Below are 18,187 nucleotides of genomic sequence, written 5' to 3' on the forward strand. Positions count from 1 at the left end.
TCTGTAATAGGATGAATGGATATTGTGGTGAGCAGCATCTGATTACAGAAACGCCAGCAGCTCGGAGGGGGAAGACGCTCAATATCAGCAGGAGAAGCAACATTTAATTCCCCCTGTGACGAAAACAAACTTCCTTCTCTCCTTTATCTGCGCAGAAAGCTCAAAGTCAGGCTTTTTTCAGTTTTGACCCGGAGGGAAGAGGAAAAGCTCGCAGTTCTGTCGCGGGATGAATGAGGAGGTTTGGGCATAAATGCTGAAGGGGGCCGACTGTCGACGCACTAAACCCTGCAGGATGTCGCAGTTTGCGGAGGTGTGAATTCAGCGGCCAGGCGGCGGGTTTTCAGGCGAATATCGACCTTTCCCAGCTAAATAAGAAGAGTTTGAGGCTTCAGCTCGGCTTGTTCCGCCAGCGCGGAGTTAAACAGGTAAGCCTTCTCACCTGGATGCAGCTTTTGGTGTTTTAGTTCGGAGTCTGAAAGCGAGAAAACCCTCAAACCTTTCAGAAAGTCACATTTTAAAGCTGCCAGTCTGAAAACTCTTCAGACTCTTTCCAATGCAGTTTGTCGCCTATTAAAAGTGCCAAGACCCGCATTTCTATTCGTTTCTGCTTTTATAAAACATAAAAACATGAATCAATGTGTCAAATGACCCGAAAATATGTCCACGTTTGATGACATCACATAAGGCAGGTGATCAGGCTCTTTGATAGCTTGCATTTTTTTCATCGTTATTCACATCATTTTGAAATAAAATATTTACTTCTAATGGTTTTAATAGTGTTTTGTTCATCTCCAGAAAACAGAAGAACAAAATTTAAATCAGTTTTAAACACGTTTTTAACACAGAGAAGTAAGAAATAACTTAATTTCTTGTCCATTCTTGTCTCTTGTGATGCCATTAACTTAAATTACCACAAAGCCGAGTTGGCAGTATTTTATTTCTTCAGGGTGGGACAGAAGCACCTGGATACCTGGACCAAAAAAACAAAACAAATCCCAACTCAACATGGACCAAATTTAAAACGGGTTTTGGTTGAACTTTGACTTATAGGTCCCAAAAAACAAAGAAAAAAACTCTTTAGTCTGATTCAATCAACTCTAAAAATCACCTTATCTGGTAACTATTAATATAATATTTTGCATGTTTTATTGTCTTTCCTCTTTAAACATACAGTTTTAAGTTTCTACCTCTGACTCAAGCAGGTTTTTGCTGCGGTTGTTTAGTCATTTAAACTTTTTTAATGTAGTTCTTACATAGCAAAGAACAAATATGCACATTAGTTGGAAAGATGCAACTTCTGGTAATTATTTGCTGTTCCAGATTTTTGCAAGACTTGATTCATTTCCAGAAGAAAAGCTCTGATTGATTTATTTTAATCTACAAATTTGATTAGACCTCCATCTAAACACTTATGTAGCTTTTAAATTGTCAATGTAAAGTTAATTTACTTTGCTCAAATTTTTATTTGTTTGTTTTGTGTCACACAGAAACGCCACTAAATTAGCTTTGATTCAAAACTATTCAAACTTTTGTGCATCCAAAACAGAAATTTTCATTCAAATGTGGTGCAAACTTTGACAGGAATTTCCCTTCAAGTATTTTTATTTAAGTTGTTTCTTGTATACAAAAAACACATTTAGCTACGAATATTCAGTTTAAAATACAAATGAGGGATCAAATAATTATTTAATTATTCCCATAATTAATCAGATTAAAAAATGGCACATTTTGGTGTTTCATTTATCCAAGTAAGTTTTCTTTATACAGAAAAATTGCATTTAAAAATGAAAATAACTCATTGCCTGAATGCAATATCATAATATTCTTTACATGGATGCTTGAACATCAAACCAAAATATGCATCTGCAATCAACTTTTCAGAAGATTTTGTCTCAAATAGGAATGCAAACTTTGAAATCAAAATTAAATATCTTTTTTGCATCCAAAGCAGAAATTTCATCAAGATCTGGTGAAAATTTTGACAATAATGTCCCTTTAACCATTTTTATTTATGCTCCAGTTCTTGCTTGTAGACAAAAAGACACGTTTGGCCATAAATCTTCAGGTTGAAGCTCATATTTTTGTCTTTTAAGTTCACGGATCGATGGTCGTCCCTTCAGGCGGCGGCAGAAGTTGCCCGCTCAGCATTTATGTGACAAAGGAGAATCAATACGGCGGACTGCGCTGCAGCTTCAGACGCAGCCGTCGATATCTGGGCGACTGCAGCGGGTTCAGCTGATGCAATGCAGATTTACAAAGATACTGATGTTCTTCATGTGAGTTTATTAATCTGTAGGCAGATGGATTAAAATAAAATCTACACATTGATAAATCTCTGCTGTGTTAGAAAGAGGAGCAGCTCCAACTCTGGAAGCTCCAGATTTATTTTTGGGCTGTTGATGGGAGCAAAGAGGCTCAGCAAACCTCCTGGAAATAAAAACAATGAGCTAAAAAAACCCTGGAAGGCTTTGTGCCGCCGCAGATCTTTTTAAGTCTCCCTGAGGGATTTATTCTGCTAACGGCTGGAGAAAAGCTTTCTGCGCGTTTGTTGTTGTTCTACATTGTGATTTGTGGCCTTTAACAGTTACATCATTTGCCACAGTTATGAAGCTAACAGGGAAAATGGGTTAAAGTTCAACTTAACATAGTTTTTGTATAGATCTAACACGGGGGTCCAAATTTTTTGCCACGTGGCCAAAACTGTCGACTCCAAAATCGCCGCTGAAAAACCCAAAACCCTAAAATCAAATCCTAAACTTGAACGGGATTTTTACAACATCATATTGTAGATGGGGAAAAAAGAGTGCATTTCTGCCAAACACTCAGAAATTTTGTGATGTCAGAAATTTTCTACAAAATTTTTGTCATTTCAAATTCAGAAATTTTCAAGTTTTTTTTTTGTAAAAAAAATTCTGACTCCAATTTCAAAATCTCAATTTTTTTTTCTTGCAAATCTTTAACTTTTGGAGCTCAGCTTGTTTTTTGGCCGTAGTTGATGCTGTAATAAATCCTTCAGTTTCTTCTGACTGAATACTTTTATTTTCAGTACTGCGAACAGGATTTGGGTCACTTTCTATCAACATTTTTGCCGTACTTAGCCAAGTGTAAGAAATAATCAAAAGCTGATTTGAGAGGTAAAGTTGGCTTTTCATTAAAGTTTCTGGATAAACTTGGTTTTAACTTTTGTTAAAACTTGGATATAAAAAGATAAATACTTTGTGTGTGTCATTCATCTGCATCAACAGGACAATTTTTAATAATTTTCGAATTGCAGTTGGGGACCACACAAAAGCAATCTAAGAGCCACAACTGGCCCCTGAACCGCACTTTGGACACCCCTGATGTAGGCTTCATTTTAAATCCAAACATAAACTTATTCGGTACGAACATTTTATCAGCTTGTTTTCCTTCTCTTTTTATCAGATCATCTGATGTTTCTGCTGCTTCCAATCATTAAAAATCACGTCATCCTGCCAGCTGGAAGATATTTTGTTTCATTGTATTTTGTTTCATTTTATTTTAAATATGACGAAAACAAACCAGGTGCAACAAATTGACTGTTATTTTGCATGCAGATAAAAACTGCACAGGGTTTTGTTTTTCATTTTCAAAGAGATTTAAATCAGGGCTGCAAGTAACGATTATATTCTGACGATTAATCAGATAAAAAAATTCCCACATTCTGTTGGTTTTTCATGTTTCCACTTAAGCTTATTTTACAGTATTAGAATTGCACTTAAATGCAAACAATGTAATTATTTTTCTTAAATAAGAAAAAAGCTTTTTATTGCCAAATAAGCAACAACACTTGTACCTGCAGCTACTAAATTACTCTGCTTGGCTTAACATCAATTCAGTCTATGGCTAATTTGGAATAACTGATAATTAGATGCAAAAGGTGCTTAATAGGACATAATCAATAGGATAAAATAGATCGGGATTTTTCTTGACAATTTCTGGGGAGAACGAATTTAAAAAATTTATGCTTTTTTTGTTTTAAATGCAAAATGTACATATTTCTTGTACAGTTTTGGCTTAATTACTGCTCTGATTATATTCCTTAAGCAAATTGCCTTTATTTGAGTCTGCATGCTCCAATTAACAATCAATTACTACATTATTTGACAATTATTTCAGTAATGAATAGTTTTTAATCATATCAGCTCTAATTTTAATATGATGCTCTTTATATTCTCTCTTGTTATAGTAGAAAACAACAAATCTTACCAAGTATTTTTGTTTTAGTTTGTAGTAAAAACATCTTAGTACAAACTTGCATGTAACTTTTTAGCTTAAATCAATAATTTCTTAATATTGATGAAAAACGTTCCAGTGGCAGATAAAGTCACAACATGGGAAATGTCTTGCTATAAGTTAAGTAATAATTCAATGTTATTGACTTTAAACAAGCTCTTTTCTTGCTGAAACGTTACTTGGAAGTTTGTCTTATTTCAAGCGTTCTAAGATACTTCTGCTAGAAACTAGACTAAGATACTTTTTGAGACTGTTAATTTTTGCGGTGTGAGGGTTAAAATCTCCTGTCTGTGTGAGAAACGTAGTTCAGGAGACGCTCTAATCTCTGGCAGCCGCAGCAGGTTGAGTTTATCCGGGCCGGAGGCGGTACCGGCCCACAGTGGCTCCAGTGATGCGGTTCTGGCCAGAGATGAGCTTCAGGAACGTGCGTGTGCGTGTGCGTGCGTGTGTGTGTGTGGGAAAGCAGAGTAAATTTTTTCCTGGACTCTGCTGGTCGGCTGCGTTTTCTTCTTCTTCTCCTGTTTGATTCGGCGCCGGGCAGAACAGCTCAGTTGAGCTTCACTGATCCGTGGACAAAAGTGAAATGTTCATTAGTGCAATTGTCCTTTTGACAGGTGTGTGTGTTGTCTTGCTGTGATGGGAAGGAACTTTTCATTTATTTATTTAAAGTTCACTTCAACTAAATCAGCAGCCATGCTTTTGTTTTTTCTATTTTCCTAACATGCCAACAGACCAAGCAATGATCGAATTATGTGAATAATTTTAAAATTTACATCATCAGACGAATCAAAACATAAAGTTAAGTGGAAATTTTGGCATTGTAAGGACTTGAATGACAATAATTTATATTGCAATCAGGCAAGAGAAACATTTAACAAATCAGTTTATTTTAACGAAAAACGTTTGAAGCTTTAACAAAAACTGCAGGTTTGTGTCTGTCTGGTGCATTTCTGGTTAAAACATGTTTTTTAATTCAGTAGGTAGAAAATCCAGAAATTTACTTAAGTAAAAGTAATAAATGCAGCGTCATAAAAATACTCCTAAGAAGAAGAGTGAGCCAAGTGAACTAGTTGCAGCCCTGGTTTCCAATCTGGTTTTGGTGAACGCTTTAATAAAAATGGCTGACTCTCTCTCTCTGTCCAACCTGAAGTGGTCTTCCTGCAGGTTTGCCGTACCAGAGGCGTGAGCTCGCCGCTCTGACCTCAGCCGCTAAATCTCTGCTGCTCTCTGGCTGCTTCATTAAGTTTCCGCTCCAGGCTTCATGTGTGGTATTTTGCTTGCCCTCCCAGAATGTGCCACCCTCCAGCCGGCACCGGGCCATAAAGCAGAGGCTCCTTCTGGGCTAATCTAACCGCTTGTTGCTGCTGCTGCACTAACAACCTTCTCTGTTTTCCCTCCGCTGCCTCTTTGGACTCGTCCTCCTTCTGTCCCGACCGCTTTGCCTCTCAGGCTGCTGGAGAAACGGGCCGTCTCCTGGTTGGACATCTGTCCATTTGTATTTTCGTTTGATACGGTAAGTCCTGCTTGTCCTGGCATCCACTTGGCTACAGCATGCTAATGTTTTTGTCTCCTGTTTATTTCTGCTTCTTTTATTTATATGTGATGTTTTAAATCTAACAAGGTGCATCTTATGGTGAACATATGTCTCCTTGTTTCTTACAAAAATAAGTTTTGTCACTTGGACCACAAACTTTGATGCATTTGTTGGAGATCCAATGTGAAAGATCAACATGAAGCCCTAGTCCACACACAGCCAGGTATCTGGAAAAACTAAAACATTTTTATGCATTTTGGCCTTTTCATCCACAAACGTTCAGTTTTATTTCACTGAAACGATTCATGAAAGGTGGAGATTTGAGAGAACTCTGTATTTGTGTTTGCGTGTGGACATGGGAAAATGGTGGCAAATGGTGCACAGATTATATTCTTTATATTCTAATACAGTGTTTAAAAGTAGCCCAACCTACATATCTGTGCACACAAATTAATTTCCTTTCGCCATGTTTACTTCCTGACAGGAAGTCGTTGTTTTGAAGCGATCTGATTGACCTGCACTGGTTTTAGCTTTGCGCTGCTCTGCCCCTATGGGTTTGGCATGTTAAAAACAACGTTCAAGGGCAGATTGCTGTGTTCATGTGGATGAAAATGTTTCCTTTTTTTTTGTGTGTACAATAAAAATTATTTTATACAATTCTTTAAAAAAAAAAAAACAATATGGCGGAGATATTTGTTTTTATTAAACAGCCATGTGTGTACATTAAATGTAGCGCAGTTATGGAAACTTTTGCAACCTTCAACAGTTTTTCTTCTACAATTATCTAAGATTGTGCAATAAATCATTAAGATATATCGCGATAGACATGTCGTCAATATCAATAGATCACACAGCTGATGGATTCACTGAACTTTGATCCAGAACCGCACAGGATTCCCAACTTTATCCTCACTGTGGGATCAACTCACTCACTGGCTCTTTGGCACAACAGGTTCACGTTTCTCCACTCATAACTGCTGAAAAATAGAAACTGTGGATGAAAGCCAGCAGGTTGGCAATATTGCAGATATTAAAAACAAAAACTAATCAGTAATTATCATCATTGTGATAAGTTCTTTAGTCGTTCTGCCCAGTCCTACATTTATCCCGTATTTATGAATCTCCATTGATTCAGATGATTCATTTTGACCAGATTCTGTCAATGCTGGAGAAAAGCATCTCCGATGTCTTGATTTATTGTCGAAAGTTGTTTTTAATGCGAATAACTTGAAGGGACTGTAATTCTGGTTTCTCGTCCGTTTCTCCATCGTTCACATTGAGAAACATGAACTATTTACCTGCCGCAGTTTTCAGACAACGTGCCTTTGTTTTTTCTGACTAACCTCCGCGGCATCAGGACTAGAACCTGTTCTGGAGGTGACAGACGTTTGTTTTCAGTTTTAAGATGCTTCACTTTTAAAGTGACTCACCTGTCGATCTGCCAAGACAAACCGTGATGCTAGCATGCCGACGTCAATCAGCAAACTAACTCAAGATTATAAAGTTTTCCTATAGAAGTACTTTTTCGTTTTCTTTACAAGTAGACCTGTAAGTACATCTCTCTTAAGACTTGTACTCATGAGACATCCATGTTTGAATTCAACTTTTTCCTTTTATATTCAGACTTTATTTTGAAAATAACCAGAATCGGTTCAGGAAAATGAACATAATTAGGTGTATCAACTCAAGGCCTCTAAATGTGGGTCGCGCTTTCCCCTTCGCCATCACAGCACGCCCCCAGACGTTCATTTTCAGCATTAATGTCCAAGTCACTATCCCAAATGCAAAGTACGGCGGTGGCAGCATCATGTTGAGTAGAACTGGTTGGAGCTACTTTAGTCTAAAAATCTCTCCAAACGGTTTGATTCGTTGTTTTCAGCCACGGGGGGAAAAATTTGGATCGTTTCTTTCAGCCTGTTGATTTTCTGTGAGCAGCAGCGGGTGGGGGAGGGGCGGCTCACACACTGACTCCAAACAAGCACCTACATCGAGCTGAAAACTTACTTGAGTTGGTTTTCTTATTTTAAGTGCAGTATCATTTCTATTAGAAACTGGACCAAACACAGTTGGTAAGGTTTTGTGTTTTTGCAATAATTAAAATTAGCTCAATAATTTACGTTTGCATAATAATTTTTCTCTTTCTACCAAAAACTGGATGATAAATCTTCAGTTTGGTGTTTTTTGGTCTTATTTTGAGGACAGTTTTGTTTAGACTTCATAGTTCATTATTTGTAGTTTTTTGTTTATTTTGGATATTTAAACTGTCTTCCAGTTAGCATTAAATATTGATTAGAATTTAAAGTTTATTGATCTTTCAGAATGTTGCATTATATTAGTTGAAAATGGTCTCAAAACAACAATACTTTCGCGATAACGTCTGATAATTTATCGCTTTCTGCTTAAACGTTTTTATGTTTGGCTCCTTCTCGTCAGATTAGAGCGAAGCCTGAATTTAGGGTTCAGTTTGGAGTATTTTTGCCACCAGCAATCATCTCTCCTCAGACGAGGAGCCTCTAATTTCACGAGCTCCACAGCTGGTTCTGTTGGCGCAGCAAACGGGTTCAAACGGGTTCCATCTGCTGTTTGCATTTCTGGGTATTTTAAGCCTCCGCGTCGCCGTGTCCGTAAATACTGAAGCTTTTTCTGCAATGCAGCGCAGCTTCAGGGCAGGGGAGACGTTCGTTTATGTTAATCAGATTAATGATTGTGAGTTTGACACCGGAGCTCATGAGGTCCGGTCCGTCACGCCCTCTTCTTCCTCCTCCTCCTCCTCCTCCTCACTGGCCTGACCCACTTTTCAATAAAGCACAAGAATCTCCGTCTGCGCCAGCTTTCTCTCCCGTCCAGATTGTGACCTGGAATCGGTTCTGATCCTCTTTGCTCTTCTGATCGGCGGTGATTGTAAAATTACCGTAATAATAATTCCGTAGATTTAACTTGAAACTGCGATTCACACTGCAGAAACACATTGTGAAAAGCTCTATTGGCTTTATTCCTGCATTGATCTCAACTGTAGGTCAGTAATTACACTGCAAAACAGAATTTTACCAAGTATTTTTGTTTAGTTTCCAGTGAAAATATCTTAGTTCACCTGAAATAAGACAAAAACCTCGAAGTAACTGTTCAACAAGACATAGGAGCTTGTTTTAAGTAATTAAACGTTCAGTTCCACTGGCAGATTATTTCACTTGTAGCAAAATATTTTTGCCATGTTCAAAGTTAAATAATCTGTCAGTGGTGCAAGTACGTCTTTACAAGTTCTTATATTTTGCAGAAAGTTTCTTCCGAGTTAGTACACTTAAAATAAGATAAAACTAAGATATTTTCATTAGAAAATAGACAAAAATGCTTGATAACATTTTGTTTTTACAGTGCATCAGGCTCTTCTAGATAAATTTGTTGCCTTTACGATTCAAATGTTCAGAAATTTATTTGTAATGAAGAAAAATTGGAGGCCACATTTTGTTTTCTGTGAAATTAAAGCAAACATAAAGGCTGATTTGCTTCACAGAGAGTTGTTAGCTGACATGCTAGCCTAGCGTTAGCATGTCTCCTCTTGGTCTTCATACGACTTGTTGAGCGTTGAGTTACCTGATACTTTTGCATGAGTTACTGCATCAATGCAGCGTAGCATGGAGATCAGCCTGTGGTTGTGCTGAGGTGGAGAGGAAACCCAGGTGGCTTTGATCACAGCCTTGATGTCTGTTTTCCTCCAGACTCCCGGATCCTGATTTCAAACTGAAAAGGAAACTTCACTTTCTTCTGAAAAGAGGATTTTGGACCTAACATGAGCTAGCTAGCTTCGAATGAACATTATGAGGCAAACAACTACGCAGAGTTGGTTAGCTTTGAATACAAACTGGTTGAGCACAATAGCTAATCTTAGCTAGCTAGCTTTCAACACAAATTAACTGGTGCTAATAACCTGGTGTTGGCTAATTTTGGAATACAACTGAAATCAACTGCTAATCCAAGCTAGCTTTGAAAACAAATTAGCGGAGACCAACAGCTACTCTAAGCTAGTCCACTTTGAATGCAAATCATCTTTGGCAAACAGCTACCTGGAGTTAGCAAGCTTGAATACAAATGAGCTCAAGCAAACAGCCAATCTGATCTTGCTAGCTTTGGACACAAATGCTGAGGTCAACCGTTGAGATGAACTAGCTACGTTTTGATAACAAATTAGCGGAAGCCAACAAATAATCTGAGTCGGCTTCCCAGATCACATTAGCTGTTGGCCTCGGTCAATTTAAAGTGGCACAAAATAAAAACTGCTTTATTAAAAATGAGTGAGCAGCAGCCAGTTTAGACGCCCACACCTTTTTAAACAGCTCTGATTTGTTCATTCCTGTTTTTCTAGCTCCCTTTGATTCAGTTGCTATTAATACAAACAAACCCACTGTTGCATAATAACGATTTGTAATTTCTCCCAGTGGTTGTGAATGAGTTTTAACGTTTTGTGCCGCAGTGAGGAGCGATCCATGGTGGAGGCAGTGGCTCATCGTCAGGTTCCAGCACGTTGCAGGGAGAGGTCTCTGCAGCTGTTGGCATATTTTACACCCATCTGTGGAAAAACACCCACTGGGCCGTGGGTCTGTGAGGTTTACCCTCCGTCTCTGAGGCATGATATGTGCAGCCTGAGCTTTTAGGGATAATCTTAGATGTCACATGTCTGCGCAGATACAGACACACCTATGAGTCACGGGTTCTCGCTTGTGGTGCCACATTCTTTCTGCCGCCGATTGCTTTTGTTGTAGCAGAACTCATGAGGAGCATCCGCGTTTATTTACAGCCGCCGGCGCATTGTTCCCTGCAGATCCTCACCAAGGTTACGCTTCTGCACCGAGGCTGCTCCCAGCACCGATGCAGTTATTTACAGTGAGAGGGAGCGTTGTGAAACAACCGGGAAGTCAAGTTGAGCCTTGCAAAACACAATCTCATGCAGAAACTATTCGACTCAGACAGTAGCTTTAAGAAGAAAGAGAAACGGAAAGACTGGGAGCCTTTGTTTTTTCTATAATTGAGTAAATTGCTGCAGATTAACGTCCTGCCGCAAACTGAATAGTTGTTGGCCTCGGTTAATGTATTCTCTAAGATAGCTAGCTCATCTTAACCGTTGGGCTTAGATAATTTGATCCCAAAGGGAAATTAAGTGTCGTAGCTCATAGAAATTCAGATTATTCACAGACGTATTGTAGAAAGTGATGGCTGTTGACAGGAAAGACTTCTTGTAACTGTCTGAATTACACAGACTCTGAAGAAACCAGTTGGTTTTAAATCATTTGTATCCAAAGTTTATCAACGATTACCAACAAATATTATGTATCATCCATGCACATCAAATTATTTATCTACGTTCTGTTATTATGTTTCAAGAGCAACTCTACACAGGTCGGGTTTTAGCCTTCATTTGAAAACTCTGTGTTTTGACTGCTTTGTGGTTTTCTGAAAGTTTGGTCCAGATTTGTGGCACATAGAGGCTGAATGCTGCTTCTGTTTTTCTGCAAACACAGATATTTACTGAAGCTTAACGCCACAAGGAAAATGAACAGAAACAGAAATGCTACTTTTTCCAAAAGGATTGTGTTCTGAGCAGGGAGTAGATTAGGATTAGCGTCAGTCAAAGGCACCAGTTGTACCATCATACAGACACTAAGCTGCGATAGTCACTGTGGTGACGCTCTTCTGGTTTTAGCAGAAGTAAACAAACACTTAAGATCCCTTTTAAAATGCCTATAGCTGCCTGTTTCAATGGTTTAAACACCAAATATGCCCTGATATGCATTAATAAGCACAATCTTTGTTCTCACACTGCAAAAGAAAAATTATTACAAAGTATTTTTGGTTTAGTTTCTACTGCAAATATTACAACTGTTAGACATACATCATATAAAACATAATCAATATTTAAGTTTTTTCTCTTTTCAGTAATTTACCACTTTATTTTTTCCTGTCATATTAGAAATCACTTTAAATTTAGTGTTAAAATGTGAAAAAGTTTAACATTGTTGCAAGGAACGTTCCAGGGATATTGGATCACAGCAATTTCTTGACGATTATATTCACCTTAATGATCCTTAAGGAGTTTTAAACTGCTTGTTTTGATTGGAAAATGCCTTTTCTTTGTAGAATCTGCTGGTTTGCTTTTCAATTTAAAGCTTTTTGTTTCTTTGTTTGAAACTCCTTCCAGGTTGATCTTTTTACGTTTTTACTGTTTAAACCCTGAGGCTCAGCATCACAGAGCTCTTACCAGGAACGTTGTGCTGCTGTTGAAGCTGTGAATCCCTTTCGTTCTGTGCAGTCTCGTGTGCCGCCGCCATCATTCTGTGCTGCAGGGCCGACACCAACATGTCTTCCAACGGAGACGTCAGCGACCTCGGCAGCTCCGACAGCTTCTGGGAGGTACGAATACAACACATTTAACATTCCTGCTGCCTTGCTTTGCTTTGTTTGTTGTGCAAAGTTCAGATTTTGCATGTTTTCATGCTTCCATTAGGGTTTCTACTGCTTCTTCTAAAAAGGCAACCTAAGTGCTTAGAAAACCCACTCAGTCGTTAATTTGGCAGAAAATTTATTTATTTCAAAAACTTGTTTAGAAAATCGTTAAATCTCATTGCCCATGCACTGTGCCGTTACCAAGCAGCCAGAGCCTAGCTTGGCTCATAACCTAGCAACCCAAGCACATTTGGTCAGCTGGTTTTATTGCTGTATGCGCTGTACAATGGCTGCTTGTTGACATCCAGAAACCCCTCGATGCATTCCTGTTTGTGCAGGAGGCGCCACTTCTGCTTTTCAACAATGTACGGTTCTATAATTGGTCATCTGCTTACAGCCAGTTTCAGTGTAGATGTTGAGTTAGAGAGCGTAAAATCTCATGATACAAGAATGACATGCAAAAAAAAAAAAGAACTTTTGTATAAATCATAGGCGGATGCTAACCTGTTCATTACCTTTAACTTCTGGGTTTTGCATAAACTGTGGCTTCCTGATGTAATTTTATTTCTGTGTCTTTGTTCTTGTGCAGCCGGGTAACTATAAAAGGACGGTGAAGCGGATCGACGACGGCCACCGGCTGTGCAACGAGGTCGTTAGCTGCTTCCAGGAGAGAGCCAAGATCGAGAAGAGCTACGCTCTGCAGCTGAGCGACTGGTCCAAAAGGTGGAGGGGCATCGTTGAAAAAGGTCCATCATCTCAGTAGCAATGACGGGTTCAATGACGGGAATGCGCTAGTAGCATTACCGCTAAATTTTAGGGCTAAATTTTAGCTTAGCTCTTTTTGCTACCTTTGCTTCCACTAAATTAATTTTTTCTGATAAACTTATCACATTGTTTATAATTTGTGTTAAATTTCTTAAAGTAATTTTATTTTCTTTTTAGAACTGCACTGAATAGTTTGTATTGTTGGGACTGCTTTATTATTTTCTCCACTTATATTTAGTGCTTTAGGGTTAGAACAGCTAAAGTTATAGTTAACGATGTCCACCACTAATTAATGGAAACTTTTACCCTTTTTGTTTAGAAATGCGCAAAAGATAAATCGTTAGCTTAGCGTTTTTTCCTCCAACAGGGCCTCAGTACGGGACTCTGGAGAAAGCGTGGCACGCCTTCATGCAGGCGGCCGACCGCCTCAGCGAGCTGCACATGGAGCTGCGGGAGCAGCTGGCGGGCGAGGACTGCGAGAAAGTCCGCGACTGGCAGAAAGACGCGTTCCACAAGCAGATGATGGGAGGCTTCAGGGAGACGAAGGACGCAGACGACGGGTTCAGGAAAGCTCAGAAACCCTGGGTCCGCAAGCTGAAGGAGGTGCTTCTGTCTGTCCACCCGTCCTTTCATTCAGCCACTTGCTTAAAAAACAATAATTTACCAAAAAACTCTAGATTTTACATTTGAAAGAAAAAAACGTTCCTTTCAAATGTGCATCAATCTGTGTGCATCAAGGTGGAGTCCAGTAAGAAAAGCTACCATCAGGCCAGGAAGGAGGAGTGGACCGCCGTTTCCAGGGAAACGCACGCCAAGGCTGACCCGTCCAAATCCCAGGAGGAAGTCCGCAAATTCACGGTCCGGGCCGAGCGCTGCAACCAAGAGTCCGAGAAGGTACAAAGCTGAAACGCACACACCTGGAGTCCAGTTTACTCTGCTTCAGTCCAACTTCAGTCCAGAAAGTCCGGTCCGTTTGGGGAGCTGTGAACACGCAACCGACCCAAACATAAGTGAACTCTGGTGGCAAACCTTGGTGTTGGTTTGGTTGAAGTGAACTCTTGTCTGGTTTTAATTTTTGTCTGAACCACACAAGAGGGTCACATATCAAACACAGGAAATGGACTACAGCACAGAGCATTCTGGGAAAATGCAACCAAAACAAACATGGCAGCCTTTTTTTTTTTTTTGCACAAACCATGAAGAAGAAGATGACAGGAAGTAGTTGGAGGATTATGGCGCTGCATGTTTTTTAATTACGTATCACATGAACAAGTTTATTCACTCCGGATTTTAATTGTATTGTTAAATTTCATTTAAGCACCACAAGTGCAAATTTGTGTAATTGACAAAGTTTCATTTCATCAGTGGTTGTTGGTGCAGCGCCCCCACAGGCGAGGAGGGAACAGGCTTTTCAAATGCTTTGGTTGGTTTGACACAGAAAATGTAGCAAATATTGGTCCCCAACTGAACTGAGTCTACCGGACATGAAAACACCCTTAGCATCCCGGGAGGAGCCCCAGCCGTCCCAGTCCGGATGTGCCAGTGAGTCCAGTAAAACAAACCTGCCTTGTCTCTGCCTTTTAAAACACGACTGGGCTTGTATCGCCTTGGTTTCGGCTCGGGACAAACCCAACGGCGGGACGGAGAAACTGAAGAGAGGAAAGAATCTGATGAGTTCAGACTCGGCTTGGTGACACTTTCCCTCATCCTGACGTCACTTAATTATTCTGAAGCTAAATCACAAATGGCTGAATAGAATTGTAATTGCAGCAGTAAGAATAGGAGAGTTTCAGTCTGCAGCGGCTGTGAGCCACCACACCTACAGCCCGATAAAATGAAACTTTAAGAAGAACTCGGGTTGTTTACACAGCAACGTTTGTGGTTTCTAGCAGCATAAGGGGAATTACAGATCCTTGGCTGCACCTTTCCTCGGAGGAACCTGCTAGAGGATTTTGAAACCTGAGTGGCTATTCAAATAAACTGATATAACCACAATACTTCCCATAACAGCCACAATAAAATAAAATGGTAATTGGAAACCTCTGATCAGCCTGGCTGGAAGAAAACAAACGGACCACAAAATGACGGGTTGCATTTGATCCAGATCTTCAAATTACATTTATTATCAGACACATTTTGTGTTTCCAGTGGAAATAAAGATTTCATAAATCTATTAGTTTAGAAGAATCTGCAGAATGATCGAGTTGAGTCAAAGTATTTTAGATGTTTAACTAAAGGTGATCAAATGGACCCAAATGTGTTTTAAATGGAACCGATCATCCAGATGTTTTAATCTTCAATTTATGTGCTTATTAAAGCAACCAGTTGTTTTTTTGGTGTCTGGAAGACGAGCCACTTCAAAAATGTCCTGGCTGTTGAGTTACCTAGCAACCCCAGCCGAGCACAGACCCGTTACCTAGCAACCCCAGCCGAGCACAGACCCGTTACCTAGCAACCCCAGCCGAGCACAGACCCGTTACCTAGCAACCCCAGCCGAGCACAGACCCGTTACCTAGCAACCCTTGCGGACCTCCAGCACATTTGACCAGCTGGTCAAAGAATTATTCACAATTCTTGCTGATTGTGCAGAAGGTTTGACTTCTGCTTTTCAAGGATGTACGCATCTGTTTTCAGCCGTTTGTATTTTCGGGTGTCAACGTTGAGTTGGGGGTCGCGGCCAGCAGCGGTTTGAGTTTGAAGTGACAAACGGCCATAAAAAGACTCAAACCAGACTAAGAATTATTTTGTAATGCAAAGCCTAATATGTCACCTTTTAACTAGGGCTGGATAATAAATCAATAACAATATAGACACATGGTCAATATCAATACATCGATTGGAATATTCACTGAACTCTGATCCAGAAACGCACTGCTTTCTGGGAGATGTAGGCAGAGGAAAGACTTTAGCGGCTCCAACGCTCAGCTAGCTTAGCTGAGAGCTTGAGCCTGACTCTCTCCCATCCTTTGGTTGCCTAGCAACTCTCCCATCCTTTGGTTGCCTAGCAACAACCTGTTGAGTAACTGGCGCAGCAGCAGCTTCAGTTTTTCCACGAAAGCCTCATAACTTGCTTGAAAATAAAAAACAACAGTGTGGGTTAAAAACTGGACAAAATCAAAAACTTTTGTTTTTATTTCAGTTATTTGAAACAAAAAACTAATCAATAATTTTCTATATCGACTGATATAGAACGTCTATATTTTTGGGGGGTTTTTTGTCCAAAAATTTGCGTTTAAATAATGCTTTCAAAATAAAAAAGCAGCCATTTGCTGTGAGTTTTTATTTCGACGTTTTAAATGATTTCTAACTTTTTTATCTTGTGTGTGTGGAAATAAAAAGGTTTTCCATCACCGTAGCCGGTGTTTGGTCGCTCAGAATGACAGTGTTGTGACTATTCAGACACTTTCATTCTGAGGAAGTTTAGTTGTGTGTTTGTTTTGTAGGCGAAGGATCGCTACGCGAAAGCCCTGGAGGATCTGAACCGCTGCAACCCTCGCTACATGGAGGACATGGAGCAGGTGTTCGACCTCACGCAGGAGGCAGAGCGGAAGAGGCTGCGCTTCTTCAAAGACGTCCTGCTGGACATCCACACGCACCTCGACCTGTCCGCCAAAGACAGGTGGGAAGACGTTCACTTCCTCTGGGCCGCCGACTCAGAGCGAAGGCATGCAGCCCCTGGTGCATGTGGGAATATGTGTGTATGTACACAGAGGTTAATACAAGACCTGAACCGTCGTCCATTAACTGTTGACCTCTGGTTTTATTTAAACAGGCTCAAGTTGCCATGGTAAAGTCCGAGTAAACAGGACAAGTAACTTTACAGTATTTCAACAACTACATATTTTCAGCAAAGTGCCTGGTTCTGCTTTTCATGTCCTTAATCTTGATGCATTTTAAAATTTCTCTGGAGCTGTCATGTTTTCTGATGCTCTCTTTGGATTTAATCAGAAAATTTCTGAAGCAGGTGCATTTATTTAAAACGTTTAAACTGAAACCTGAAGGCCTCTCTGCTGCCCCCTACTGCATGCTTATTTTTCAGGCAGTTTCAGAAAAGGTAACAGGTGATTAAACTGTGGCTAACTTTAGATTATTGGGGTCACAACTCAAACAAAAGGGATTTTAGATTATATTTCTTTAGTTTATATGAATCTGCAAAAAAAAAAAAAGTCAAGTAATTAATATGGTTAATTTTTAAATGTTTTTTCTAATTTATTTGCAGTTTTTGGTTAAAATTTGCCTGATACTAGTTTTACTAAGAGTAAAACTAGTTTTAAAGTGAAACTTCCTCAGTGCTAAATAAATGCCCAGTCATATAACTTTCACCAAAAACACTTTCTAGAATCAAAGGTTTTGGAAAAATATATTGCAAAATGAAACTCAAACTTTATCATCAGGGACTTGGATAATTTTTAAGAATGTATTAAAATTAAATAGAATAACTTTAAAAGTCTTGAAAATATTGAATAAAAACAACAAATTTTGAAAAAAAGACCCCTAATCTCTTACTAAGACTTTAGAAAAGTGCAAAAAGACAAAACCTTGGTTCAGATTAATCACAGGAAGGACTTGATTGTAATGGCTTTATGGTTTTAATCAACAGCTTTAAGAACCTGCACCAGGATCTGGGTCAGACCATCCGAGCTGCCAACGATGCTGAAGACCTGCGGTGGTGGAGGAACACCCACGGACCGGGGATGAGCATGAACTGGCCCCAGTTTGAGGTGTGGAAACACACACAGATACACACACACGCACACACACAGAGAACTGTGAAAAATCGGGATGCAAACAAGTAATCAACTTGCAACCATTTTATTTTTATTTTTTTTAATTAATGGTTGGTTAGATTAAAACTAGTTCCAATCGATTCACTAATAACATTCGCTTAGACCTTAATGTCGATGTTGTAGTTTGGCCTCCATCCAGCAGAGGGCGCCGCTGCTCAGCCTTATTAGCGCAGCTGTTGATACAGAAACAAAGATCAGAACAGAGAAGAGAAACAGTCTAAGAGTCCAATATGGGACGAAAAATCCACTTTATTTGGTTTTATTTTGAAACAAACTCTCGACAAGCTGCTTTATTTTAATAGCGCTTTATTCAGACGAAACTGCATGAAGGAGGAGCAACAACAAACTACTGTTGTGCTACCTGTTGACAAAATATCAGGAGGTAACGGATGTAAATGGGAAAAAAGTTTTA

At 39.5% G+C, this 18,187-nt stretch overlaps 1 protein-coding gene across 1 annotated transcript; it reads left to right on the forward strand.

Moving 5' to 3' along the window:
* Positions 1-259: 259 nt before the first annotated feature.
* Positions 260-17,780, forward strand: LOC129354082 (protein kinase C and casein kinase II substrate protein 3-like; the record flags this gene model as incomplete). The annotated part of the gene is made up of 7 exons (XM_055023572.1): positions 260-425; positions 12,090-12,190; positions 12,813-12,969; positions 13,356-13,591; positions 13,727-13,882; positions 16,432-16,607; positions 17,589-17,780. Coding segments are annotated over exons 2-7 (971 nt in total), but the record flags the coding sequence as incomplete, so codon positions are not given.
* Positions 17,781-18,187: the final 407 nt, after the last annotated feature.

Source organism: Poeciliopsis prolifica, unplaced genomic scaffold (assembly GCF_027474105.1).
Source record: "Poeciliopsis prolifica strain line A6 unplaced genomic scaffold, Auburn_PproV2 SCAFFOLD103, whole genome shotgun sequence".
Taxonomy (NCBI): domain Eukaryota; kingdom Metazoa; phylum Chordata; class Actinopteri; order Cyprinodontiformes; family Poeciliidae; genus Poeciliopsis; species Poeciliopsis prolifica.